The sequence below is a fragment of the Poecilia reticulata genome, chromosome 9 (assembly GCF_904066995.2).
Source record: "Poecilia reticulata chromosome 9, P_reticulata-male-v2, whole genome shotgun sequence".
Taxonomy (NCBI): domain Eukaryota; kingdom Metazoa; phylum Chordata; class Actinopteri; order Cyprinodontiformes; family Poeciliidae; genus Poecilia; species Poecilia reticulata.
The window spans coordinates 35,212,690-35,240,118 of record NC_088838.1 but is presented as its reverse complement, the minus strand read 5'-3'; the positions used below and the strand labels follow the sequence as shown (position 1 = coordinate 35,240,118).

The 27,429-nt window shown below is 49.7% G+C and overlaps 3 protein-coding genes and 1 non-coding gene across 13 annotated transcripts; 1 reads left to right on the top strand and 3 right to left on the bottom strand.

Moving 5' to 3' along the window:
• The first annotated feature begins 1,106 nt into the window (after positions 1-1,106).
• LOC103470755 (uncharacterized) lies at positions 1,107-11,008 on the top strand. 8 transcript variants are annotated; one of them, XM_081611052.1, is made up of 15 exons: positions 1,118-1,244; positions 4,536-4,683; positions 4,768-4,856; positions 5,431-5,538; positions 5,603-5,707; positions 6,507-6,607; positions 6,849-6,957; positions 8,968-9,070; positions 9,134-9,234; positions 9,310-9,374; positions 9,456-9,585; positions 9,797-9,864; positions 9,925-10,065; positions 10,161-10,224; positions 10,289-11,008. In XM_081611052.1, exons 2-15 carry the CDS (start codon positions 4,554-4,556, stop codon positions 10,394-10,396), a joined length of 1,422 nt encoding a protein of 473 aa, XP_081467178.1. In that variant the 5' UTR covers positions 1,118-1,244; positions 4,536-4,553; the 3' UTR covers positions 10,397-11,008. The 8 variants fall into 8 exon arrangements, with proteins under 8 accessions (XP_081467172.1, XP_081467178.1, XP_081467177.1 ...); XM_081611046.1 differs by having other exon boundaries at positions 1,107-1,244; positions 4,526-4,683; positions 10,161-11,008; XM_081611051.1 differs by having other exon boundaries at positions 4,536-4,680; positions 10,161-11,008.
• Positions 8,186-8,258, bottom strand: trnaa-agc (transfer RNA alanine (anticodon AGC)). The gene has a single exon. It is a non-coding gene; the product is annotated as a tRNA-Ala (tRNA).
• tti2 (TELO2 interacting protein 2) lies at positions 10,514-17,013 on the bottom strand. 3 transcript variants are annotated; one of them, XM_081611044.1, is made up of 11 exons: positions 16,646-16,863; positions 16,359-16,543; positions 15,751-16,234; positions 15,507-15,673; positions 15,362-15,419; positions 14,899-15,027; positions 14,603-14,695; positions 12,672-12,853; positions 11,604-11,747; positions 11,371-11,530; positions 10,514-10,875 (listed from the first exon to the last, which is right to left on the bottom strand). In XM_081611044.1, the coding sequence occupies exons 2-11, from the start codon at positions 16,403-16,405 to the stop codon at positions 10,786-10,788; spliced, it is 1,554 nt and encodes a 517-aa protein (XP_081467170.1). In that variant the 5' UTR covers positions 16,406-16,543; positions 16,646-16,863; the 3' UTR covers positions 10,514-10,785. The 3 variants fall into 3 exon arrangements, with proteins under 3 accessions (XP_081467170.1, XP_008417624.2, XP_081467169.1); XM_008419402.3 differs by lacking the exons at positions 16,359-16,543; positions 16,646-16,863 and adding an exon at positions 16,874-17,013; XM_081611043.1 differs by having other exon boundaries at positions 16,359-16,863.
• A 1,709-nt stretch (positions 17,014-18,722) lies between these two features.
• slc18a1 (solute carrier family 18 member A1) lies at positions 18,723-27,176 on the bottom strand. The gene is made up of 16 exons (XM_081611042.1): positions 27,018-27,176; positions 26,158-26,387; positions 25,275-25,399; positions 23,585-23,643; positions 23,424-23,507; positions 23,114-23,206; positions 22,930-23,019; positions 22,811-22,854; positions 22,652-22,712; positions 22,356-22,451; positions 22,203-22,281; positions 20,215-20,266; positions 20,050-20,113; positions 19,848-19,967; positions 19,636-19,769; positions 18,723-19,042 (listed from the first exon to the last, which is right to left on the bottom strand). The coding sequence occupies exons 1-16, from the start codon at positions 27,172-27,174 to the stop codon at positions 18,923-18,925; spliced, it is 1,608 nt and encodes a 535-aa protein (XP_081467168.1). The 5' UTR covers positions 27,175-27,176; the 3' UTR covers positions 18,723-18,922.
• Positions 27,177-27,429: the final 253 nt, after the last annotated feature.

Here is a 27,429-nt window from a genome sequence, read left to right as displayed (position 1 = left end):
CGGCGTCCTTCCGATCCATCGCTGCCGCAGTCTGGTCCGATGCGTTACGTCCTTTCAATCACAAATTGTCTGCCACCGCGTCCATCCGATCCTTCTTCTGCCGACTTCGCAGCTTGATGGGTTTTTTTTTTTTTAATTCCGTAGCGTCCAGTTACCAAACGACATCTCCTCACAGTCCAAACGGTCTCAGCTGCTCCACATAGTTTCCATCACTTTGCTCAAAGACATCCGAGTTTATTAGAGTCCAAAAAGGGACAAGTTTTTGACAGTGTAGACGCCAGTTCAACCTGCACTGGCTTAAGCGTTGACCCGTTGCTGCTTTATGACGCGCTTCGCGGCTAACATTGTACCTGTTGATCGCGTGTAAAATCAATCCCCGATCTTGTAATGGTCCAAACTCCACACTTGGTCCAGACAGATAAACGTTGGTGAAACATATCCATTTATTTGATAGTACATGGCAACAATGATAACAATGACTCCGCCATAGCGGTCAAAAACTTTTATGCCCTTCCGGGTTCAACACCTGACAGCTACCTGTCACCTCTTGATTTATATATTGGAGCTGACAGCGCCATCTAGTGACCGAAAACAAAGGTACACATAATTGGCTCCAATAGACAGAAACAGGTAAGTTTAATCTGACAACAAGACATTCTGGGAGCTAAGTCCTGATTTATAGAATAAAGTAGAAAATGGCTGTTTTTAATATTTTAGTGGAGATCTTTAAAAAATAAAACATGTTTATTTTAGTTTCATCTTTCATTTTTGTTATCAGTGTCTTATTTAATATACAGGATGTAATATATATTTTTAAATTACATATTTCTATTAGCTGTAAGGGGAAAAAATAATTTACAGAAATAAAAGCTTTCAAACATTGATCTGTGTTGTTAATCTATTTAGTGTGTTTGATTAGGGGTCAAAATTCCTTAAATAAATTTGCTTTTTATTAATAGTTTAGTAATTTATTCCTCCTTCCATGAATCTCCGAAGTAGAGAATCGAATCAGGTCACTGTCTCTTTAAGACGTTCTGACGCACTCTGGCTTTTCTGTGCTCCTATTGGACAGCAGCTCATGGTACCCCGCAGACTCTTCTCTGATTGGCTGAGAAAGACAGCGATTTCCTGTTTTTATTCAACAGAGTGAAGGGAGGAGCAGAAGTTTGTAACGGAGAGAAGGAGGAGAAGATGGAGGAACGAGAGGAGGAGATGGAGGAGAGGAGGACAGAGAGCTGAACGCTGTGAGTAAAACAAGAGCAGCTGGATCTTCCTCAGGAAAACTGCAGAAACTCGGTTCTGATCCAGAAGTTCAGAACCGAACCTGACCTCATCAGAAAGAGGAGGAGCTTCCGACCGGAAGTCCAGACTGTTTTGTGTCTGTTATATGCTTTTCACATTAAGACTGAATTGTGAAGAATTTAATTTTAAACTCATAAATCGATAATAAAACAACAGAACAGAACCATCTGAAGATCTTACTGACTTTATAAAAATCATCCAGAACTGGAGTCCAAACAACATCCGGGCCAAAACGACCACTAAACTACACACTAAAATATTTAATTAAACAGGTAAATTAGTTGGACTTGTTGCTGGAAGGTGTGTAAATGATCCTAAACTTAAAATGTTTTGCAGGTTTGTGTTTAATGTTTAGGCATCAGTTGAGCTAAATTGAGTAAATTGTGAGATTTACTGTGAGCGGCTTCACAAACGTCGCGACGCCTTCAACACCCTAAGATAAACTATTCAAACCTATGAACTACAATAATACGCTAAAGTTCGACCCAAGCATCCTCCATTCACTCCGTGTTCTGGTCCAAACCCAGAGTGAACCGGTTCTGGTTCTGATCGGAATAATTTGATGTTTTATTGGCTGAAAGATGAAGACAGATTGCCTCTACATTACAGGTGGTGACCTTTGACCTCTGATGGAGCTCTGGATGTGTTTCCATTTGGAGTCATGAATCTGACGTCTTTAATCTGATGTGATGATGTCATCATAAAAGGCCGACAGCAATAATTTGGTTAATTATTCATATTTATCCTCAAACTAAATATTTATCTAGATATTCAGCTTGACAATTAAATATTATTTTGGTTCTAATTATTTAGCTTGCTTGCTAAATAGTTAATTTAGAACTTAATATGTAGCATGCTAGCTCAATATATTATTTAGCTTAAAATAAAGATTTAGCTACATATCTAACTTGATGGCTAACTATTTAGTTTGACACAAAATAGAATATTTAGTTTAGTGGCCAGATATTTGTCTTGGGGTGCATTCAGACTCGGTTCGACTGGGAACTAAAACTGCAACATTTGTTACATTTTCAGGACTGTAGTTCGCATTCACACTGCAGTCAAACGACTAAAACTAGCTGGAAACCCTGTTCCCCCCGTCGCCTGTGGGGGCGCTGCACCATTGACTACTGAAGACACAAAGCCTCTGAAGAAGGCCTTTTTTAGCGGTTGCAGGATTTCTTCATTCGTATACATCACTGGTTTGGACGTCCTGTTAGCCGCTAACGCTAGCGACGCTCCTGCAGGCGCCATTACTGCGCGGTGAGTCTGTCCGCTAAACCAGGCTGGTCCAACGCGGGACGAGCAGGAATCACAAAATGATTATTTCTTACCCGCTTTCTATAAACATGGCTTAGATTAAAGCTGAGGACATTCATGATGTTTGTAAGTATTCTTTAATTTAAATCTGTAAGCAGCTTCTTTCTTTAAAGGTTTTGTTGGCTCTGGTGGCCTTTATTTGAAAGTATTTAGACAGGAAAGAAGTTAATGAGAGACGGGAAGACATGCGGCAAATGTCACCGAGCCGGGAATCGAACCTGCGACCCACTGCCACGAGGACCAAGGCCTCAGTATGTGGGCTGGTTGCAGGTCGCAGTCAGACAGTTCACTTCAACCCTCCCGTTTTAAAGTTTAAAATTACAAAAAAAACTGTTGAAAGTATCTCTTTTGTATGAAACTTTTTCTATTTGTCTTCATATGTGGACCCTAAATATAAATGTTACATTTTACACATTTGCAACCCCCCTGTCTACATATTACATAGATCCTGTTCAGGTCAATCTGGCCTGGTAGTCAAGGTGAAGGGTAAAAAAATCAAAATATAATATAAAAAATTTACAAAAGATTGTTTTTTGTTTGTAGGTTTTTTTTCAGTAAATATTTTTTATGTCCAAATGAGTAAATTGTTGTCATTGATCCTTTATTTGTGAGAAATAAAAAAACATCACTGCACAAATATTGATTGAAATGGTTAGTATTGGAGTTAATAATCAGGTATAAAAATGTTTGGGAGGAATTTTTTGGTTTCTGACTCTTGCATGATTAAACTCTCCGCGGGTCAAACTGACCAGGAACATTATTGCTGCACCTCAGAAACGAACAGAGCAGGAGTTTAAGTATCTGGGCATCTTGTTCATAATGAGGGAAGAAGGGAGATCGACAGGCGGGTTGGGGCAGCGTCTGCCGTGAAGCGGGCGCTGTACCGGTAAAAAGCGAAGCTCTCGATTTACCGGTCGATCTACGTTCCCACCCTCATCTATGGTCATGAGCTTTGGGTCATGACCGAAAGAACGAGATCACGGGTACAAGCGGCCGAAATGGGTTTCCTCCTCCGCAGGGTGGCTGGGCTCTCCCTTAGAGAGAGAAGCTCGGTCATCCGGGAGGGACTCAGAGTAGAGCCGCTGCTCCTCCACGTCGAGAGGAGCCAGTTGAGGCTCGGGCATCTGGTCAGGATGCCTCCTGGACGCCTCCCTGGTGAGGAGTTCAGGTCCCACCGGGAGGAAAAAGTGAGTTCTGGATTTGTGCAGCATAAAGCTAAATGTTGGTTCTGGGTTGCTAAGTAAGCTAACAGGAGTTTCTCTAGGTCTTGCTTCGATGTTAATAGTATAAAGCTAAATGCCACCATTTCTAAAAGTAAAGAATAAGCAGGATGAAATAGCAACATCAGGCACATGTAGTGAGATGAGGCAGCGACAGGCAGCAAACAATAAGTGAGAGTCTGCTGTGTAGGAGCTAGCTCTCCCTGCAGCCTCTGTTATGATGGTCCTTGGGAGTGGACTTCAGAAAGGAGCGTCAAGCTTACGTTTCCTCCAGGAGATTTGAGATGGCCATCCAGCCGAGGCTGACAGGGGGAGCCAGAACAGACGTCAGGTGGATTTTACATTTCAATCCTCCCTACAGTCTCACCAATGCATCTCTGCTCATTCCAATAATAAAATATAAAATTAGTGTGGACTGAAACTAGCAACTTCTTCAAGATCGATTTCATCCAGCTGGTGAGTTTTGGGTTCCTGAGCTGCGATTCGCCAGTTCTGAATCCAACTGGCGCCTCCGTCCCACAGCATGGTGGGCAGGAGGAACCGGAGGGAAGAGCGTCCGTCTTCACCGTGAGACGTAACTTGGCTCTTATCTCAGACGTTAACCGGGTCGTCTGGTGCCGCTCAGATTAAACGCTGTGACTTTAAATCCAGATCAGTCCAGTGACTCGTTGCTTGTGTCTGAGGTCCAATCAGAACCCGCTGCAGAACCACATGAGGGTCCGGCTACCCGGCACCATGAGCAGGAAGGACGGCCAGCTGGAGGGTCGCCTTGACGACCTCCTCTCACGCATCGCCATGGAGACGCAGGAGATCAAAGAGCTGGAGCAGCAGCTGACCAGCAGTGAGGACAACCAATCACAGAGCTGCTCCGGACCTCCAGCCTTCTGATTGGGTGTTTAAACAACATCGTGTTGTCCTGCTGCAGGTCAGATTCTGGCCAACGAAGCGCAGCAGAGGGATCTGCAGGAGGCGACTGCTGGACTGCAGGAGTACCTGAGAGGACTGAGGCAGCAGGTACACCTGGAGGGCTGCAGAGGGAGGGGCTACCGGGGAGGCAGGGGGGGTCATCTCAGGTCACCTGGGGTCAACCGGGTTCACCTGGGGTCAACCCGGTTCACCTGGGGTCATCCCGGTTCACCTGGGGTCATCTCAGTTCACCTGGGGTCATCCCGGTTCACCTGGGGTCAACCGGGTTCACCTGGGGTCAACCCGGTTCACCTGGTGTCATCTCAGTTCACCTGGGGGTCAACCGGGTTCACCTGGGGTCAACCCGGTTCACCTGGTGTCATCTCAGTTCACCTGGGGGTCAACCCAGTTCACCTGGGGTCAACCGGGTTCACCTGGGGTCATCTCAGTTCACCTGGGGGTCAACCTGGTTCACCTGGGGGTCAACCCGGTTCACCCGGGGTCATCTCAGTTCACCTGGGGGTCATCCTGCTTCACCTGGGGGTCATCTCAGTTCACCTGGGGTCATCTCAGTTCACCTGGGGTCAACCCGGTTCACCTGGGGGTCATCCCGGTTCACCTGGGGTCATCTCAGTTCACCTGGGGGTCAACCCGGTTCACCCATCCTCTCTGTGTGTTTCAGGCCCGGCGCTCTCAGCAGCAGGTCCATGTTCTTCAGGCGGAGAATCAGAGCCTGCGGCGCCTCCTGCAGGATTCCCACAGACACTGCAGGATGGTGCAGGACCCTCAGGTCAGAAGGTCGAGTAGAGGTCACTGTCTCATGAAGTCATGGTGTTAATCCCCTCTGTGTCCAGCAGGAGGAGCTGTCTGCGCTGTGGACGGAGGTTCAGGCTCTGAGGGTCCGACAGGCGGAGCTGGAGGCGGAGCTTCGGCAGCTGAGGGCGGAGCCAGACCACCAGGTGACACTGGGAGGTTCCAGGAAGGGGCGGAGTCAGAACCATACCATATATGGAAATATCACATTTGAACTCCTGAACTGAAGGGGGCGCCATTTACTATATTAACCACAGTTAATTCCTTAATTATATTTTATGTTACGTTGTTGAATAAATCAACATATTGATTAATACAAAATGCATGATCGGTTTAGTTGTAAGTATATTTATAATAATGTTTTCTGAAATATCACAGCTAATATGGCAATAGCGCCCCCTTCACTTCCACATTGCATGGGCCAGCCATTTTTTATTCAAATAAAACGTTAACAATAGAAATAGAACATAAACTACACTCATAATCAGTCATGATTTATAAATAATATTTACAGGAGGAATTATAGACTAGATAAAAAGCAGCACTGTAAAACAAAGCAGCATTTACAGTCAACAAATATCTGATTCTTCAAAAAACTTAATTTAGCAAAAGGGGAAAATAAACGAGTTACGCAGAAGAATACGATCCTCACATGATCAAATAAATAAATACACGGATGTAAACTCAGCCTTTTGTTTTACTTGCTTTAGTTTCATCAGAGAAATTATCTTTTATGGTGCCAGAACCATAAAACCACAGCTGCGGTAGGAAACGGCGCCCCCTTCAGTCCCGGAGTGCAGATGTGATATTTCCATGTGTGGTTCTGTTCTGATGCTTGACCCGGTTCTGCTCCTTCCTGCAGCTGAGTTTTATTCCCAAAACCAGCAGGAGAATCCATCAGAACCAGAACCAGAGTTAACCCAGTTGGGTTCTGTCTGTCTGCAGGTCCAACGGGACCAGTTTAACCCGACTCGGATCCAGCTGGAGCGGCTTCCCGACAGTCTACCAGAACCAGAGAACCAGACGGAACCACAGGACGGAGCCAGGTACCAGAACTGCTGCTGGTTCCAGCAGATTTACTGTGAAGCAGTCTGGAGTCTTTTGGACCTGAACCGGTCCGTCTGGATCTGTGGTTCTGAACCGAAGATTCCGACTACTATGAAGTTCTGGTTCTGACTGTGTCTAGTTTGCAGAGCAGCATCGGGTTCTCCTTTGGAGATGTTTCAGGTTCTGGTTGGTTCTGGTCGGTCAGTCAACAGAACCTGATTTCATGTCTGCTTCCTCCAGTTCTACAGACTCTCTGAGCGCCGAGCGGCTTCACGGGTCGGCCCACCAGAACCGGACCAGCAGGCAGGAGGTCCGACAGGGCCAGAACCACACGGTGGAGCAGAACCTGGTCAGTACCAGCTGGGTGTGTCCACTTATAACAACAGCCAGAGACCGAACCGGACCGTCTGCTCAGAACTCCATGCTGGATCTGAGTCACAGGTCCGGTTCTAGTAGAGCGGGATTGAAGCCCGCGGTCTCCAGTGACCTTTTGACCCCTGCCACAGGTCAGGTCACAGACTCAGGAGGAAACGCTCCATGTTTTCATTTCAGCTCAGTTCAAATCTGTTTTCTAGAATTTAAATCACGACGATTTAAAAAGGGATTTATTGTCAGCATGCAGACCGTAGAGCAGGTCCACATAATCCCGGGTCCTGACCGGACCAGAACCAGAACCTGATCTGAGCCTTTGGTTTTCTGCTTTAGTCTTTCAGTTTTCTGGTTTTGCTGTTTCACGTCATGCCGGTCCAGAACCGACCCAGGCAAAGGTTCTGAAACGGTACCTTTAGGCGCTGCGCGTTAAGTCAGTAAAACAGTTTTATTCAGATAAAATGCTTCAATTTATAGAAAAAAGAATTAACATAAAAATGAACAAGAAAGTGTAAAAGCATCAAACAAACATAATAAAATGTTGTGTGATGGACTGGTGAGGGGACATCACAGGACATCTGACCCGATGGACGCCGGAGACAGACACAGCTCCCCCTCCCCCCCAAACTCTGCAACCCTGCAAGGAAAATCAGGTACCGATAATGGATGGATGGATTAGTGTAGCATATTTCAGATTATGATAATTTACTTTAGCCCCCTTTAGCTTAGCATGTTTTGGGCCGTGTGACATTAGCATATTTTAGCCTATGTTACCTTATCGTATTAGCATGTCATAATTTGAGTTACCTTAGCGATGCATTTAGTGAATCAGTCTTAAGATGTCAGAATCACAGGTGTAATAATGGCGCACCGATGTATCAACATGGTTTTTAGATTAACTCTATTCCAGATTAAACCTCAAGACTAAAAGCCATGGAAGAGTTTTTTGTGTTTGATTTCAGTTTTTCCTGCAGTGGAATTAGAAACTCACAGCAAACGGAGATGAATCCTGGAGGAGGTTCAGTTCAGGGGCAGCATCAGGTTCCTGCTGAGTCTAAAAATAACCCTGAAGGCTTTTCAGAGAGCCGGGAGCCACAGAAGCACCTGAATCATGGGAAACGGGACATTCCTCCTTCCTGTGGTTCTCCAGCAGGACGTCGGGCTGATCCAGGGTCCTCAGGCTGCACCAGCAGGGGTCAAAAGGTCACTGGAGAATGCGGGCATCGATCCCGCTACCTCTCACATGCTAAGCGAGCGCTCTACCATCTGAGCTAATTCCCCTGCTGTGGTTCTGCTGGTGGCCGGTAACAGAACCGCAGCCATGGTGGATCGGACCCACAGGTTCTGGGTTCAGTTTGTTTCCGTCAGCTGGGATGTTGTTGGTCCTTCAGCAGAAGGAACTGGACCAGCAGGGGGAGACAGAGTAAATCTCCCCTTTAACAGGAAGAAACCTCCAGCAGAACCAGAACCGGGCTCGGTACCAGCAGCCATCTGCCACGACTAACTGGGGTTTGAGAAGAGAGAGAAGTAGAACTGAACCAGAAGTACATTCTGTGTTCATGAAAGGAAAGTTAAGAGACGGAGACCAATTAGGTGATGGCAGCATTATGCCAGGTTATGTGTTTTGGTTTTCTCAGAAAAATAACTGAAAACAAAAAGTTAACAGCTTAAATAAATATATAAACTGGATTGTAGCAGGAGAAGAAAGTGATGAGAAGGTTGTCCTCCGTTGGTCTACGGCAGCAGAGCTACAGAAATAGATCAGGACCTTAGAATGAGAGAGCAGAACCACGTTGATTATATCTGGAATTTTTTGTACTTTTAGTTGATCTATTTTATTTATTTATTTTATTTTTAGTTGCGATTCATTACATTTTATCCCAACTAACTAACTCCAGCTGTCCAACGTCTCTCAGTTTCAGAAACTTGTTCAAGAGTTATTTGTGTTGTTTTATCTGCTGAGAGGTTAAAGTTCAGCTTTGTGTCTCAGGCTCCCAGTCTGGCCTCTCAAGGGACTCAGGACTCCGGTTTGGAGCTGCAGTACCTCAGTTCTCCCGACAGGGGGCGACACCAGGAAGAGCTTCCTCCAGGAGGTTGGTGTGTCTCAGACACTGTGTGCAGAGTGGGATCACAGGCTGATGATGCATTTCCTGCAGGACGAATTCGTCCGGCACCCCATGACCCGACTGAAGTTGTCTCTGCTGGGACCTCCCAGGGTCCTCCAGCAGGGGGCAGGATGTCGCGGCGTAGAGATGAGGTGAAGGTCTCACACCAGCACAGATGATGTCACTGAGCGCTTGTTTTCATCTGTGTGTGTGTGTGTGTGTGTCAGCAGGGAGGCAGATGTGTGTCAGACTGCATGGAGAAGAAGATGCAACGGTCCCTGCGGCGACACAGGTCCCAGATTCACATTGATCATCTGCTGATAAATGACTGATGAAACTATAGAGACAGACCTGTGTGTGTGTGTGTGTGTAGGAGTGTGCTGCAGGTGTGTGATGAGCTGGTGTGTTTGGAGGAAACTCTGCTGCAGAGACGGGCGGAGCTTCGCCAGGCCGACCGGCTGCTGCTGGAGGCTCAGAGCTGCCGCCGGACGGCCAGGAGAGACGTAAACACACACGCAAACCTGTCTTTCTATCTTTGCTGGGACTTTTCATTCTTTTCTACTAAACAAAACTCAACTCGCACCGTAGTCCTAAACCTGAGCCCTAACCCAAAAACAGCGTTTCCCCTTGTGGGGCCCAGGTTTGGTTCCCACAGCATCAAGTACAAGGACACACTGAGCACCAGAACCTCCTGACCTGCTCTGTTCCTGTCAGGCTGATTCGCTGCAGCACCGACTGGACGACAGCGCCACCTGTCTGCTGGAGGCCACATGGCACTTCAGGTAAACTAATCTCTTCCTCTTTCTCCTCCTCCTCTTCCTCATGCTGGAATGTCCCCTCAGGGAGCTGCAGGAGGGGGCGGAGGTGCTGAGGAGGAAGAGGGAGGAAGAGGAGCAGCACCTCAGGAAGATAGAGGAGGAGCTGAGGAGCCGACAGGAGGAGCTGCAGCAGCTGGGGTCAAAGGTCACCAGGGCTGCAAATAGGTGAGGCAAGCACCTGCAGCTCCTTCACAATAAAAACCGCCAGGAGTCGGGCTCACTGTGTGTGTGTGTGTGTGTGTGTGTGTGTGTGTGTGCAGACTAGCTGATCTGCTGTCAGACTGTCAGGAGGCTCAGGAGCACCTGGATTCTCTCACCGGTCAGGTAACTGCTGGAGGTTCAGAACCTTCAGCAGGGGGCGCCGTTTACAGCTCGGGTTCTCCTGCAGGAGCAGCGCAGCGTCTGGCTGCCAGGGGGCAGCAGAGAGCTGGAGGGCAGGAGGAGACGCACTGACAGGTCTGGGACCAGAACGTCCTGTCCGCCCTTCATCATTTGAGGGGGCGGAGCTGCAGAAGAAGGCGGAGCCACAGTGGAGGAGGAGCTACAAAAGGTCATCGCGTTGGAGGGAGGAGCTACATGGAAGAGGCGGGGTTATAAAAGACTGACGAAGAGGAAGATCTACAGAAAAACTTTATTGCGTGAAACCAAAAAACATTCGATTTGTGCAGCTGATCCTCTGGGCCTGTTTGGGTCCTTCTGCCTCCCCAGGACTGATCTGACCTTCAGGGTTTTACTCTGAAAACCCAGCAGGAAGTGACCCAGCAGGAAGTGAGTCCCCAGCCTTCCGTTTTGTTCCGGTTCTGGTGGGCCGACCTTCGGACTCGGCTCCAGCTCGGTTCAGGTGTTTGTGCTGCTCGGTCTCTTAAAGCTCCGCCTCCAGGTGCTTCAGGTGTGCTCTCGCTCTGCTGTCACGGTTGCCAGGCAACAGAGAACCTGAGGGCTGCAGTGGCGGCTGTCGACCTGCAGGAGGAGCCGCTGCAAACAGAGAAACCTGAATCAATAATCAGCTCAGTGGATTTACTAAATGATTTATCGTTAAATGTATTTTTATTGCACACAATAACATTTTTACACAAATGATAGATAAAAATAAACATTTTACTTTGTGCATCAGTTTATATTTAGTTTTTAATGGTTTCATTTTGTTCATCTGATGTTTAAATGGATATTTATTTATTCTTTAGAACATTTTAAATTCACTTTTCTGCTCATTTCACATTTTCCCTGATCTTTTCACCGTTTTGTTCGGTTGAATTGATATTATTTTTGCCAAGTACTTTCAGTCAAAGTTTGGTGTAAATTGGCGCAAAAGAACAAAACAAAAAAAAATTAATTACATTTTCATATAAATGAATATTTTCATCTTTCCACATCAATTTTGTTATTTTTATGGATCAAAACAGGCTAACAAAAATGTTTAATTGCTGTAACGTGAACGCGTCGCTGCAGCGCCACCACCAGGTGACTCACCTGAACGCGTCGCTGCGTAGCGGCGTCCAACAGGCGCAGGGAGGCGGAGCTTCCCTCCATCAGCTGCAGCCGGACCGAGTCGCTGAGTCCCGGGTCTGCAGAGACGTCGACCAGCAGCCGGAGCAAAGAGCGCAGCAGCGCATCGGCGCGGCTCGCCATCCTGACGGGGTCAGAGGTCAGACTTTAGGGTCAGGCGCTTCAGAGAGAACTGGTTCCGGCAGGTTTCCCGTTACCGTGGCCACGCCAACCTGATGGTTGACTGCAGAACCTCCAGCATCTTCAGCCGAACCGACTCCTCCGGCGGATCCCCGACCTCCAGGTAACCCAACAGCACCGGCACCAGCAGCCTCAGGTGTCTGCACACGGCCACGCCCACCCTGAACACATCACAGCATGAGGCCACGCCCACCCTGAACACAGCATGAGGCCACGCCCACCCTGAACACATCACACCATGAAGCCACGCCCACCATGAACACATCACACCATGAGGCCACGCCCACCCTGAACACACCACAGCATGAGGCCACGCCCACCCTGAACACACCATGAAGCCACGCCCACCCGAACACATCACAGCATGAGGCCACGCCCACCCTGAACACACCACAGCATGAGGCCACGCCCACCCTGAACACACCATGAAGCCACGCCCACCCGAACACATCACAGCATGAGGCCACGCCCACCCTGAACACATCACAGCATGAAGCCACGCCCACCCTGAACACATCACACCATGAGGCCACGCCCACCCTGAACACACCACAGCATGAGGCCACGCCCACCCTGAACACACCATGAAGCCACGCCCACCCGAACACATCACAGCATGAAGCCACGCCCACCCTGAACACATCACAGCATGAGGCCACGCCCACCCTGAATACATCACAGCATGAAGCCACGCCCACTCCAAACATCACAACATGAAGCCACGCCCACCTGAACACATCACAGCATGAAGCCACGCCCACCCTGAACACATCACAGCATGAAGCCACGCCCACTCCAAACATCACAGCATGAAGCCACGCCCACCCTGAACACATCACAGCATGAAGCCACGCCCACTCCAAACATCACAACATGAAGCCACGCCCACTCCAAACATCACAGCATGAAGCCACGCCCACCTGAACACATCACAGCATGAGGCCACGCCCACCCTGAACACTTCATGAAGCCACGCCCACCCTGACCACATCACAGCATGAGGCCACGCCCACCCTGAACACATCATGAGGCCACTGTTTGGTTCTGGTTCTGATCTGGAGTCAAGGTGTAAGAATCAAACGCACCTCTCCACGTAGAGCGGCAGGGCCGAGGCGTAGACGCGCCGCAGCTCCACCTTATGCTCCGCCTCCATGTGGGTCAGAACCAGATGCAGCACGTCGTCATGGCGACATGGCTTCCTGCGGCAGTCGGAGGAGGGGGGCTTCTCCAGAACCAGCAGCAGGTCGAGCAGGCAGGAGAGGACGAGCTGCAGGTCAGAGGTCAGAGGTGAAGAGTGGGTCAGAGAGAGTGTGTGTGAACCAGGTTTTTATATCCTTGTGAGGACCTATTTCTGAACCCTCTGCTGCTTGTGGGGACAATTTCTTGGTCCCCATGAGGGAGAAGCTGTTCTTGGGTTAGGGGTCAGAGGTTATTTATTTATTTTATTTCAAACACACAGAAAAAACAATCAAGAAAGAAAAAAACCCAAAAATAAAATAGAATAAAACAAACAGGTAAAACAGATGATTCTGCCCATGTGACCTGCAAATGTTATATTTTCTGTTTGAAAAGGAGCCGGTAGAAGATATAATGTCTTATAATGTCCTATTATTTATATCATCAATAGCATTTATGGACCATCTTATAGAACATATTGTGAAATAATTTTTAAATTGGTTTATATTTATACCTTTTTTAACTCATCATCCATTCCACACATTTAATCACAAACTCTTCCTGGTTGTTTTTTATCCTCCACATCTTAAATTATAACTTCCTCTCTGTCACCAAACATTTCCTGTTTGTTGTTGCTGATTTCTGACCTTAAACATGAATTGTGAAGTTTTAAATGTTACCAGGTCCCAGAGTTTCAGTTTATTTGATTTAATAAATAACTGGTTTGTGTTCCCAACGTCCCACTTTATGTATTCAGATTGATTTATTTTGTAAGACTTATAATGGCTGTAACTTTGTTTTGAATGTATTTCCACAAACTTCCACACAACATGCTAGATGTGGTACAATGAGTGTGTTATATAGAATAAAGATTTACAGTTCAGGATGAATCTAATTCCCCTCAGAACAGCAACACTTTAGATTTTACTGATCTGTGGTTCCAGATAAACTTATCTAATACGACACCCAAGAATTTAATGTCATGTACTTGTAGTAAATCAACTGTCAATTGATATTTTAATTGGATTATTTTCTTGTTTTTTATTGTTTCCGAATACCATGAATTTAGTTTTATCTAAATTTACTGATTATTACTGTTTTTGAACCAACGTTGTAGGTTTTTTATTTCTGTATTGAGTGTTGAACGTTTCCTCCAGTACAGGAGATCCTTGTATCATCTGCAAATATGAAGTATTTTACGCATTATAAGGCGCATAGAACAGACGCTACAGTCGAGGCTGGAGTTACGTTATGCATCCACTAGATGGAGCTGCACTAAAGTCCGATTCGGGTCGGCGAGGAGAGCAATCTGGGCCGAGGTGGACGATGGTGACCCTTCTCCGTGGTGCTGAGTGACCTGCAGACGACCTGATTATCAGGTCGTAGGTAGATGGGTCAGTCAAACTTTATTAACAAACCAGCGTTCTGACAACTATCCCAGCATGCACCGCTAGCTTCTTCTTCAGTCGGCGGCTAGTTGCTAGACTACGGTAGACCAATTAAAATATGCTCATCGCTAGATTTTAATAACCTTTGCAATTTTTCAAACAGTTATGAATGACAAGATGCAGATGTAATATCACCAATTATGTTTTTTATAGGTGACATTTTAATTCCATTCCCGTCCATTGATTTTTTATTGTTATATTGATTAATCATTTCCTTAATTTCCATTTTGTCTACAGGTTTCAGGTACATAGATGATGTATTTTGTTTTAGTTAATTTTACAGAGTTCAGACCAAGTCAATGTAAAGTCCCCACAAGACATGAAAACACGACTGTGTGTGTGTGTGTGTGTGTGTGTGTGTGTGTGTGTGTGTGTGTGTGTGTGTGCGCTACCTGGATGACGGCGGCCTCGCTCGTGTACAGGTGTCTGAACAGAGCCTGGTACAGAACCTCGGCTCTGTTAAACTGACGAAGGTCTGCAGCGGGCTGGACATGGACGACATCATCATCATCATCATCATCATCATCACCACAAGCTGAAGTTAGCTGCGTTAACCATAAACCTGAGATACGCTAAGGCGCTATTCAGCGGAAGCTAATGCTAACGAGCTACACTCAACCCTCTGTGTGTCGTGAGGCTCTCAAAACTTTTCCTATTAATTTCTAATTATAGGTGGAAAAGTTCTGACCGTGTTCAGAACGACGTGATGCAGACAGCGAACTCCCAGCATGCAGTTCTCCGGCCTGTAGTCGTCATTCAGGAGGAGCGAAGGGGGGAGGAGGCGAGGCAGGAAGGGGGAGAGGAAGGGGCGGGTCACCTGTGAAAACCAGAGCTGTGATTGGCCGATCACACGTCAGACACTTTAAAGGAAAACTGACGTCGACGAGAGTTTTAATGGAATCGTTTATGTAGGAAACGCTTCCTACCAGCAGGTGGCGTAATGCTATTAGCTTTGACTCCGCCCATAAGAAAAACTTAACGAATCTATAATAAATCTGATTGGCCAATAAACAGCAGCTGATTTATTCAGAAACATATTCATGTTAAGAGTTTTATTATTTTACAAAGAAAAATGTTCAATAATATTCAGCACCACGACATTACGTCATTAACGTTCACAGGGTTGTTGCCATGGCAACGCGATGACCAACCTGCAGCAGCGTCCAGGAGAACTGCAGCTTCAGGGCGGCACACCGTCGCCATGACTCCCTGAGACACAAACAGGAAGTGAGAGGAACGGCGAGCGGCCAGGTGAGGTTCCGACAGAACCAACCGGGTCACAGGTTCTGGTCTTACCTGGTCAGCTGAGGCTGCAGGATATCCAGGACTCCACCCAGAATGCACCTGTCCTCCTCCTCCCCCGCCAGCAGGTGGGCGGAGTCTCTCCATCCGCCCGCCCTCAGCAGCGCCCCCTGAAGGCGCCGCGCTGCGGTTCTGGAGGCGGCGCTGGTCCAAACCTTGTCCTGCAGAGATGGAGCCATCAGAACCACCAGAACCACTAGAACCACCAGAACCACTGCTGATGTCAGCAGCAACTTACCTGGAAATGTGTAACAGAGAACAGGTAGATGGGCGGAGCCACAGCGAGGAGCAGCCTGGCTCTTCTGGCTCCGCCCCCTTCCTCCCAGTTCCCCAGCAGTGCTGTGAGGGCGGAGCTTACGGCGGCAGCGCGCCTCGGGACGCTCTGATAGGCTGAGGCGTCTAACGAACCGCAGTCCTCCTCGCAGACCGGCAGCGCGGCACAGCCAATCAGAGCACTGATCACTGAGCTGTACGCTGCCTGAAGCTCCGCCCACCTGCTGTCCTGGTCCTCCAACAGCGGAGGGAACAGCCAATCAGGATCTGCAGCCTGGAACAGACGCTCAACCTGGCCAATCAGAGGGCTGCTTTCAGCCGCACCAATCAGCTTCTTCTGCAGCTCAGAGAGGAGCTCTGTGATTGGTGGGAGGGGATTAGAGAGGCGTGGCTTCTCCGAGGAGGAGGAGGAGAGATGAAGGTCATGAAGAAGAGGTGAAAGATCCATCCTGATAAGAAGAAGAAGAAAAATTAAAACGATGCAGGAAGAAAAAAATCGTCATCTGAAGAGGAGAAAAAAACCAAAATGAATAAACATAAACCATAAAACACAGGAGAAACCGATCCGCTGACCGGAAGTAGCCAAACAGCTGATTCATGCTGCGTTTCTCTTCCTCCATCTTTTTGAACTGCTTACACTCACACGCTGCAGCTTATATAACCATGTTTATGTGTAGAAGAACTGGACTCTGCCTGGTTCCGTCCAGCAGGAGCTCAGTGGACCAGCTGGACGGAATGCAGCTCTGGTTCCGATCCATCTGGATGACATGTTTAAATCCCGTTTTCATGTTTAACCAAATCTCATTATTTCTCAAGGTGATTTACACTGAGGGGTTCTGGTCGGGTTCTGGTAAACGGACCTGGTACAGAAATTAATGAACTCCAACACCGTTTTCATTTCGAACCCGATTTACAGTCTGAACTGGACCCACTGGTTCTGACGGAACCAGAACCGGAACCGGTCTGAGAAACCTCCAGCCGCTCGGTACCAAACTTCCCGCGTGAGGCGGTACCGGTCCGGATCTGAAGAGTCAGAACTGAACTGCTCAAAGGAACGAAATGAACCGGACCCTGCTGGACTAACTGACCTGGGATCCGCGGAACCAGAAGCCGCTCCGGTTCGGTTTCAGTTCGGTTTCTGCTGGCCGAGCCGAACATGCGTACAGCTGGCGGGAACTTCCGGTGAAAACTTCCGGCTTAAAGAGGAGCGCCGTGCCGCCCCCTGGTGTTCCGGAGGAAACACGGAGCAGGAACTGGAGTCCTGCTGGTACCGAACCAGAATCTGGACCTCAGGGAGGAAAACCGGACCGGGTCAGGATTTAAACAGAACCTTTATAAAGACGGTCCAGCTGATAACAATTATTATGAAAAAATAAAAAACTGAACAAACAGAAAAATGTAAATTTTAACGTATTTAATATCCATGAAGAAAATCTGTGAATATTTATTTTGTATTTTTAAACCATTTTGTCTTTTCTGAATAAATGCAGGTTACCAGAAAACATGGATTTTTAGTCAAAAGTTGATTTTTTTTTATAGTCCTCAAATGAACCTAAAATAAAATTTAAAAATTCCCTTTTTATTCCGTCTTCCAGCCATCTGGGTTCAGTTCTTCTGTCTGTCCAGCAGGTGGCGCTCCTTCCAGCAGGAACAGTCCGGCTGAGTCAAATCACAATAATTTCCTGTTGATTCATTAAAAATGGGAACTAAACGTTTTTAGATTTTAAGTTTTTCTTGCTGCTGACCGCTGGATCCTGTCGGAACCAACTTCATGCTTAATGAGATGATTTGAGTATTTGTGTTCAGTAAATCTGATTAATGTTGACCTGAAAATAACATCAGACGCCTTTAAAGTAGAAATATACAAATAAAAATATTATTTATTGTAAACAGAAATCCAGAGCCGCTTCTTTCAGACTGAGGTCAAAGTTTTATTATTCTGGTTTTTATCAGCATGAACTCGGTTCAGAACGAACCGGACCTTCACCATCTGCAATAAACAATGAGTTTCATTTCATTTCCTGTGGTATCAACAATCTATCTCTTCATTTAATCTTTTTACGGCTCTGCGGCGGCAGCGAGTGTCGCAGGAACCTGTGTGTGTGTGTGTGTGTGTGTGTGTGTGTGTGTGTGTGTGTGTGTGTGTGTGTGTGTGTGTGTGTGTGTGTGTGTGTCAGCAGCTTCAGAGGCTCCTGCTCCTTTCAACCAGCCGTCAGCGGCTCCATCAAGGCGGCTGCTTTGGTCGCTGCAGGCTGCAGATCTGATGCTGATTCATCATTAATCAGAGGATCCAGATCATTTAATCTGGTGCTACACACACACACACACACACACACACACACACACACAGACACACACACACACACACACACACACACACACACACACACAGACACACACACAGACACACACACACACACAGACACACACACACACACACACACACACACACACACACACACACACACACACACACACACTGGTGTCATGAAGGGACAGTTGACCTGTCCAATCACAACATGCCGACCTTTGAACCCGAATGTCACTAAAATGTTTCTATCATTAAAAAATGTATATTTTGGTTTTAAAAACATAAATAATTTTTATCCTCAGTAGAAACGTTTCACCAGGTCACCCTGAGTCCGGTGAGCGCTTTAAGAGGAACCGAACCAAACCGGACCGAACCGAACCGGACCGAACCAAACCGAACCGAACCGGACCGAACCGAACCGAACCGGACCAGTTCAGCTGCAGCAGATTGCGGCTCAGTCGTGAATGGTTTCCTGTTTTTACTATTTTAGTATAAATCTGTGATCTCCTCCTCTGGCTTCACTCTGCTGCTGTCCCTGATGTCCCTCTGCTGGACTTAGAGGACATTTCTGTGAAGACTGAACCCCGGTGAGACACGATCGGCTCAGAGACGACAGGAGACATGAGGCCTGTTGAATCGTCCTGTTATTTTTGCACAAACACAGAACAACATGAGGAACCAGAAGCAGCGGCAGCTGAAGCCGCTGAGGCGTCTTTAAAGTATTCACACCCTGCAGGATGTCCTCCAGCCGGAACCGAGCCGCCCTGTCTGGACAGGAAGTGGGAAGACGTGTCTTAGGGAGACGCCATGGCGGGACGCGAGCGTCTCACTCCTCCGTCTCGTCTTCGTCTTCTTCTTCGCTGTAGTCGCTGAGAGGAAACTCGCGGCTGTCTCTGGTCGTATTGTAGCTTTTCCTGTGCATCACACACTCCTGGTCGATGATCGCCTGAAACACAACAACACTCAGCTGCAGCGACAGAGAACAGGCTGACTGCTGATTGGACGGTCCATAAACAGGCTGACTGCTGATTGGACGATCCACAAACAGGCTGACTGCTGATTGGACAGTCCACAGACAAGCTGACTGCTGATTGGACAGTCCAAAAACAGGCTGACTGCTGATTGGACGGTCCATAAACAGGCTGACTGCTGATTGGACGGTCCACAAACAGGCTGACTGCTGATTGGACAGTCCAAAAACAGACTGACTGCTGATTGGACGGTCCACAAACAGGCTGACTGCTGATTGGACAGTCCACAGACAAGCTGACTGCTGATTGGAGAGTCCAAAAACAGGCTCTCTGCTGATTGGACAGTTGAAAAACAGGCTGACTGCTGATTGGACGGTCTGACGTTTGGTCATCACTAAATCAGGGAACATGGAGAGGCTTGGGGGTCATCCCTGAGGATCACCTCCAGAACCAGAACCAGAAGGGTTACAGCTAATCGGCCAGGTAGGGCCAGACCCACTGGACCAATCACAAACCTCCATCTAATCTGGACCAATCGCAGACCTCCATCTCAGGTTGCCATAGTTACCATCTTCTCCTCCCGAACAGCCGGGTTTCGCAGCAGGAAGCAGAGCGGCGCGTACAGGATGTTGATCACCCCGATGAACACCATGAGACAGGGGAAGCCCACCGCCTGGACCAGAGCGCCCCCGGTGGACGGGCCTGGAACAGCAGAGGGAATGACGGTGAGTTCTGCAGGAAGTCTGACGCTCCACCATGTTGTCCTCCTGGTGCCGTTACCGATGGCGAAGCCCATGCAGAGCGCCACGTCCGCGATGGCGTACACGCTGCCGTACACCGAGGCGTGGCGGATGTCCACCAGGTACGCCATGATGGCCATCATGGAGGAGTCCACCATCCCTGGAGGAGCAAAACACACGTCATCACAGCGCCACACCAAGACAGGTCGCATCAGGTCAGGAGGTCAGGAGGTCAAGGTCACCGATAGCGAAGCCCAGGCCGCCATTTGGACCAATCAGACCGTAGATACTGGTGGCGAAGGGAACCTGGGAGACGAGACAAGATGGATGACGAGACGGTTAATGTGTGTCTGTGTTGATGAAAGTGGCTGTTGCCATGGTAACCGATGGGCGGGGCTTGGACTCACACACAGCAGGCTGACTCCGACGATGAACATCCCCACCATGGAGCAGAGCCACCTGCAGACACACACAGAACCTGAAACCGGCCGGGTCGGTCCAGAACCGGGTCAGAACAGGGCCAGAACAGGGCCAGAACAGGGCCAGAACAGGGCCAGAACCAGGTCAGAACCGGGTCAGAACAGGGCCAGAACAGGGCCAGAACAGGGCCAGAACAGGGCCAGAACCAGGTCAGAACCGGGTCAGAACAGGGCCAGAACAGGGCCAGAACAGGGCCAGAACAGGGCCAGAACCAGGTCAGAACCAGGCCAGAACAGGGCCAGAACCAGGTCAGAACCAGGCCGGAACAGGGCCAGAACCAGGCCGGAACAGGGCCAGAACAGGGCCAGAACCAGGTCAGAACCAGGCCAGAACCGAGCGAGAAACGAGTCAGAACAGGGTCAGAACAGGGCCAGAACCAGGCCGGAACAGGGTCAGAACCAGGCCGGAACAGGGCCAGAACCAGGCCGGAACAGGGCCAGAACCAGGCCGGAACAGGGCCAGAACAGGGCCAGAACCAGGTCAGAACCAGGCCAGAACCGAGCGAGAAACGAGTCAGAACAGGGTCAGAACAGGGCCAGAACCAGGCCGGAACAGGGCCAGAACCAGGCCGGAACAGGGCCAGAACCAGGCCAGAACCGGGCCAGAAACGAGTCAGAACCGGGTCAGAACAGGGCCAGAACCAGGCCAGAACAGGGTCAGAACCAGGCCGGAACAGGGCCAGAACAGGGCCAGAACCATCCCAGAACAGGGTCAGAACCAGGTCAGAACCGGGCCAGAACAGGGTCAGAACAGGGCCAGAACCAGGCCAGAACCAGGCCAGAACAGGGCCTGAACCAGGCCAGAACCGAGCCAGAAACGAGTCAGAACAGGGCCAGAACCAGGCCGGAACAGGGCCAGAACCAGGCCAGAACCAGGCCAGAACCGAGCCAGAAACGAGTCAGAACAGGGTCAGAACAGGGTCAGAACCAGGCCGGAACAGGGCCAGAACCAGGCCGGAACAGGGCCAGAACCAGGCCGGAACAGGGTCAGAACCAGGCCGGAACAGGGCCAGAACCAGGCCAGAACCGGGCCAGAAACGAGTCAGAACAGGGTCAGAACAGGGCCAGAACCAGGCCGGAACAGGGCCAGAACCAGGCCGGAACAGGGTCAGAACCAGGCCGGAACAGGGTCAGAACCAGGCCGGAACAGGGCCAGAACCAGGCCAGAACCGGGCCAGAAACGAGTCAGAACAGGGTCAGAACAGGGCTAGAACCAGACCAGAACCGGGCCAGAACAGGGCCAGAACCGGGCCAGAAACGAGTCAGAACAGGGTCAGAACCAGGCCAGAACAGGGCCAGAACCGGGCCAGAACAGGGCCAGAACCGGGCCAGAAACGAGTCAGAACAGGGTCAGAACAGGGCCAGAACCAGGCCAGAACAGGGCCAGAACCGGGCCAGAAACGAGTCAGAACAGGGTCAGAACAGGGCCAGAACCAGGTCAGAACAGGACCAGAACTGGGCCAGAATCGGGCCAGAACCGGGCCAGAACAGGGTCAGAACAGGGCCAGAACTGGGCCAGAACCGTGCTGGAACAGGGTCAGAACCAGGTCAGAACCAGGCCAGAACAGGGTCAGAACCAGGTCAAAACAGGGCCAGAACCAGGCCGGAACCAGGTCAGAACAGGGCCAGAACCAGGTCAGAACAGGGTCAGAACCAGGTCAGAACAGGGTCAGAACCAGGTCAAAACAGGGTCAGAACCAGGCCGGAACAGGGTCAGAACTGGGCCAGAACCAGGTCAGAACAGGGCCAGAACCAGGTCAGAACAGGGTCTTAGCTGGGTCAAAACTGGGCCAGAACCGGGTCAGAAATGGGTCGGATCACTTTGATTGAGATTCAGTTTCAGGAAATACTTCTGCTCTGACCATCAGAACCAGCAGCTCAGGTTCTGGACCAGAACCAGGAGTTCAGGTACTGACCGTCCCATCTTGTTGGCCAGAAGTCCGAACAGGTTGGTTCCGATCAGGTAGGAGACGCTGGCTGGGAGGAAGGCCATTCCTGCAACACACGGAGGACAGCCAATCAGAGCTCTCCGGCCGCAAGCTGAGCTCTGATTGGCCGGAGGGTCGTACCGAGCTGCCACTTTGGGGAACACATGGTCTGCATCATCCAGATGGGCAGCGTGGGCTCCAAGATGGCCACCCCCATGTTGGCGAAGCACAGAGAGCCTGCAGAGGGACGGGGGGACGGAGGGACAGAGGTGTAGAGGGGATGGAGGAGCAGAGGGATGGAGGAGCAGAGGGATGGAGGAGCAGAGGGATGGAGGAGCAGAGGGACGGGGGGACGGACGGACAGTTGGACGGACAGTTGGACAGATAGTTGGACAGAGTCCAGCGTAGGTCCAGGTGAAGCACCAGAGCTTCTGTACCTGCGCTGATCAGGATGTACGGGTCTTTCAGCAGGGTCAGTAGCGGCGTTCCCTCCACGCTCTGAAACACACAAACCCAACTGGGTCAGAACCAACAGAACCAGAACTGAACTGGGAAAAGCCCAGATGGTGGATCTGGTGCATCAGTGCTGGACTCACCCCAGGGCAGATCTTAGAGGGCTGCAGGATGCACAGCTGCAGCGCTGCAATACACAGAAGCACCTGATCATCAGCTCTCCCACCAGCAGGGGGCTCCACTCCCTCCTGCCACTTCTTACCTCCGTCAAACACAGCCAGGAAGGCCAGGATCAGGAAGGGGGCGCTCTTCCCCACAAAGTCGTACATCACGCTGCCAAACGGCGCTCCGACTGAAAAACAGGCGGACATGATGAACCCACGCAGAGGAACACACACCTGGTCGCAGTGTGTGTGTGTGTGTATGTGTGTGTGTGTGTGTCTCACTCAGGACTCCCATGGCCAGCCCTCCCAGGGCGACGCCCATCGCCACGCCTCGCTCGTCATCGTCGGTGTAGACGCTGGCCAACATCCCCAGACCTGAAGGTGAAACCAGAGCAGTGAGACGTTTGCGGCACCAACGCTGACATCTAGTGTTCAGGGTGGGAACTGCAGCCGTCTCTAACGTTCTGTGACCTCTGACCTGTGGTTTCATCTGATTCTGCCTTAACGGATCCCAAATGTTTTATAGTTTAACTTAAGCTAATCGCTGCGTGTCGACTGATTACAGGTTCTGTCCGTGTTTGTTGGTTCTGACCCGCCACAGACGAGAAGGACGAGCCGATTCCCTGCAGCGAGCGGGCGAAGAACAGCAGCGCGTACGTCCCTGAGAAAGCAAACACTGACAGGACCCCGGAGTCAGAGACACGCGGAAACACTGGACCGCAGGCGGGTCTGAGTCTGAGAGGAAAAACTCACTGATGGTGGAAACAAACATGATGATAAATCCTGCGAACATCGGGATGTGGTAACCGACCCTGCAGACACACAACGACATCATCAACAAACACTGACCCTGCAGACACACAACGACATCATCAACAAACACCGACCCTGCAGACACACAACGACATCATCAACAAACACCGACCCTGCAGACACACAACGACATCATCAACAAACACCGACCCTGCAGACACACAATGACATCATCAACAAACACCGACCCTGCAGACACACAATGACATCATCAACAAACACCGACCCTGCAGACACACAATGACATCATCAACAAACACCGACCCTGCAGACACACAACGACATCATCAACAAACGCAGACACACAACGACATCATCAACAAACACCGACCCTGCAGACACACAACGACATCATCAACAAACACCGACCCTGCAGACACACAATGACATCATCAACAAACACCGACCCTGCAGACACACAATGACATCATCAACAAACACCGACCCTGCAGACACACAACGACATCATCAACAAACGCAGACACACAACGACATCATCAACAAACACCGACCCTGCAGACACACAACGACATCATCAACAAACACAGATACACAACGACATCATCAACAAACGACCCTGCAGACACACAATGACATCATCAACAAACACAGATACACAACGACATCATCAACAAACGACCCTGCAGACACACAACGACATCATCAACAAACACAGATACACAACGACATCATCAACAAACACCGACCCTGCAGACACACAACAACATCATCAACAAACGCAGACACACAACAACATCATCAACAAACACAGACACACAACGACATCATCAACAAACGACCCTGCAGACACACAATGACATCATCAACAAACACCGACCCTAAAGACACACAACGACATCATCAACTAACGACCCTGCAGACACACAATGACATCATCAACAAACACAGATACACAACGACATCATCAACAAACGCAAACACACAATGACATCATCAACAAACACAGATACACAACGACATCATCAACAAACGCAAACACACAACGACATCATCAACAAACGCAGACACACAACGACATCATCAACAAACGCAGACACACAATGACATCATCAACAAACACAGATACACAACGACATCATCAACAAACGCAGACACACAATGACATCATCAACAAACACAGATACACAACGACATCATCAACAAACGCAAACACACAACGACATCATCAACAAACACCGACCCTGCAGACACACAACAACATCATCAACAAACGCAGACACACAATGACATCATCAACAAACACCGACCCTACAGACACACAACGACATCATCAACAAACGACCCTGCAGACACACAATGACATCATCAACAAACGCAAACACACAACGACATCATCAACAAACACCGACCCAGTTTCCGTCAATCTGAACAAAAATTCAGAGCCAATACTGGGAGGTTTCTACAGAATTATAAACGACTAATAACCAGCTAATAACCAGCTAATCAACAATAATGAACAGATAATGAGCAGCAGATGATGAACAGCAGAAAAATGATTAATAAACTGCTAATAAACAGCTTAATACCAGCTTTATTATTAAGCTTAATAACAGCTTGATAATAAATGTTTCCACAATTTATAAAGGGTTTATTAATGCGATAATAATACCTGTTGGTGAGCGGACCAACAAACGGGTTGACCAGCAGCTGGACCAAAGCTTTAGAGGCAAACAACAAACCAACACGAACATTTTCCTCCTCCAGGAAAACACTGTCCTGAAGACAGGAGGAGGCCTGGGGGGAGGGAGGGAGGAGGGGGGGGGAGGGAGGGGGAGGAGGAAAGGAGGGAGGGAAGGAAGGAAAGAAGGGAGGGAGGAGGGGAAGGAGGGGAGGGGGGGGTAGGAGGGAGGGAGGGATGAGGAGGGAAGGAAATAAGGGAGGGAGGAGGGAGGGGGAGGGAGGGGGGGAGGAAAGGAGGGAGGGAAGGAAGGAAAGAAGGGAGGGAGGAGGGGAAGGAGGGGATGGGGGGTAGGAGGGAGGGATGGATGAGGAGGGAAAGAAATAAGGGAGGGAGGAGGGAGGGAGGGAGGGGGGGAGGAAAGGAGGGAGTGAGGGAGGGGGGAGGGGGGGAAGAAAGGAGGGAGGAGGAGGGAGGGAGGAGGAGGGAAGGAAATAAGGGAGGGAGGAGGAGAAGGAGGGGATGGGGGGGTAGGAGGGAGGGAGGGAAAGATGGAGGGAGGGGGGAGGAAGGAAGCAGGGAAGGAGGGAGGAGAGAAGGAAAGAAGGGAGGGAGGAGGGGAAGGAGGGGATGGGGGGGTAGGAGGGAGGGAGGGAAAGAAGGGAGGAAAGGAAGGAAGGAAGGGAAGGACCGTTATAAAGTGGTTATAGTGGAGAATTTTAATTCCTGATTTTTACTGTAAGATTCTCAGAGACAAATTATTAGAACGTCAGGTTTCAGTCGGGTCAAAGGTCATCAGCTGGCGAGCTGAAGGAACATGATGTTTAAATGAATGAAGCCGTATCGGACTCGGAGCCGACCCGGCTGAACCCACCGACGAGTTGGAGGTCTGGTTGGCCAGCAGCAGCTCTGCAGTCACCTCAGTTCGGCTCTCCTGCAGGTCAAAGGTCACATTGTTAAATAAAGACACCAGGGGGGGCGGCCGGGGGTTCTGCTGCGCCTCTGGACCCGGGCCGGCGGTTCTGCTGCTGTAGGTCCGGGTGGGCGCGGCGGTCTGCGGTTCCGGATGCTCCATGGCGTACAGGAAGGTCGGGATGATGGGAACTGAAAGAGGAAAACGGTTCTGATGATGACAGAGGCACCAGAACCAGCAGAGAGAGAGACGGGTCTGAGCCCGAACAGTCCGATCTAAAGTTCAGGCTCAGGAGGGGAAACATGTGAGTGTGTGACCTCTGACCCCTGCAGAACCTGAGCGCCGCTGCGGCTAACAGAGAGCGACAGCGCAGAGCCGCCAGGTCAGAGCGCGGTTCTGCAGGAGCCCAGCCGGGTTAAATGAAGTCGTCAGAAAAGAGAAAACTGAGTTTTTTATCAGATTTATGACGGGAAATTTCAGTCAGGTGAATTTTATAAAACAGTAAATGTTTCAGTCTGGAGCAATAAAAATTTATCTGATCTGGGGAAAGAGATTTAAAGGTGAATGCTTTGTGAAAGATAGAAGTTCATCCCTGAGACTGGGGTCAAAGTTCAGCAGGAGAACCAGCCTGGGATGGTTCAGATCAGCGGTTATAACGGCCTAGTCAAAGTCTGGACCTGAATCTGACATTAAATGGGATATTCTGCATCCAACCTGACTGGACCTGTAGTTCTGACTCAGAGGGTTGAATGGAAAAGCAGATTTCAGAAGCCGTCGATCTGGTCCTAGTCAAAGTTCAGAGTGTGTCGTCGTTCCCTCACCGACGACGGTGAGCAGCATGTTGTCAAGCAGCAGAGCAACGCAGACCACCACCAGCACCAACCTGGGAGAGCCACGGCTCTGGAGCAGCCACGCCATGCCTGCACACACACACACACACACACACACACACACACACACACGCGCACACACACACATGCAGGCGCGCGCACACACACACACACACACACATGCAGGCGCGCGCACACACACACACGCGCACACACACACATGCAGGCGCGCACACACACACACACGCACACACACACACACATGCAGGCGCGCGCACACACACACACGCGCACACACACACATGCAGGCGCGCACACACACACACACGCACACACACACACATGCAGGCGCGCGCACACACACACACATGCAGGCGCGCACACACACACACACATGCAGGCG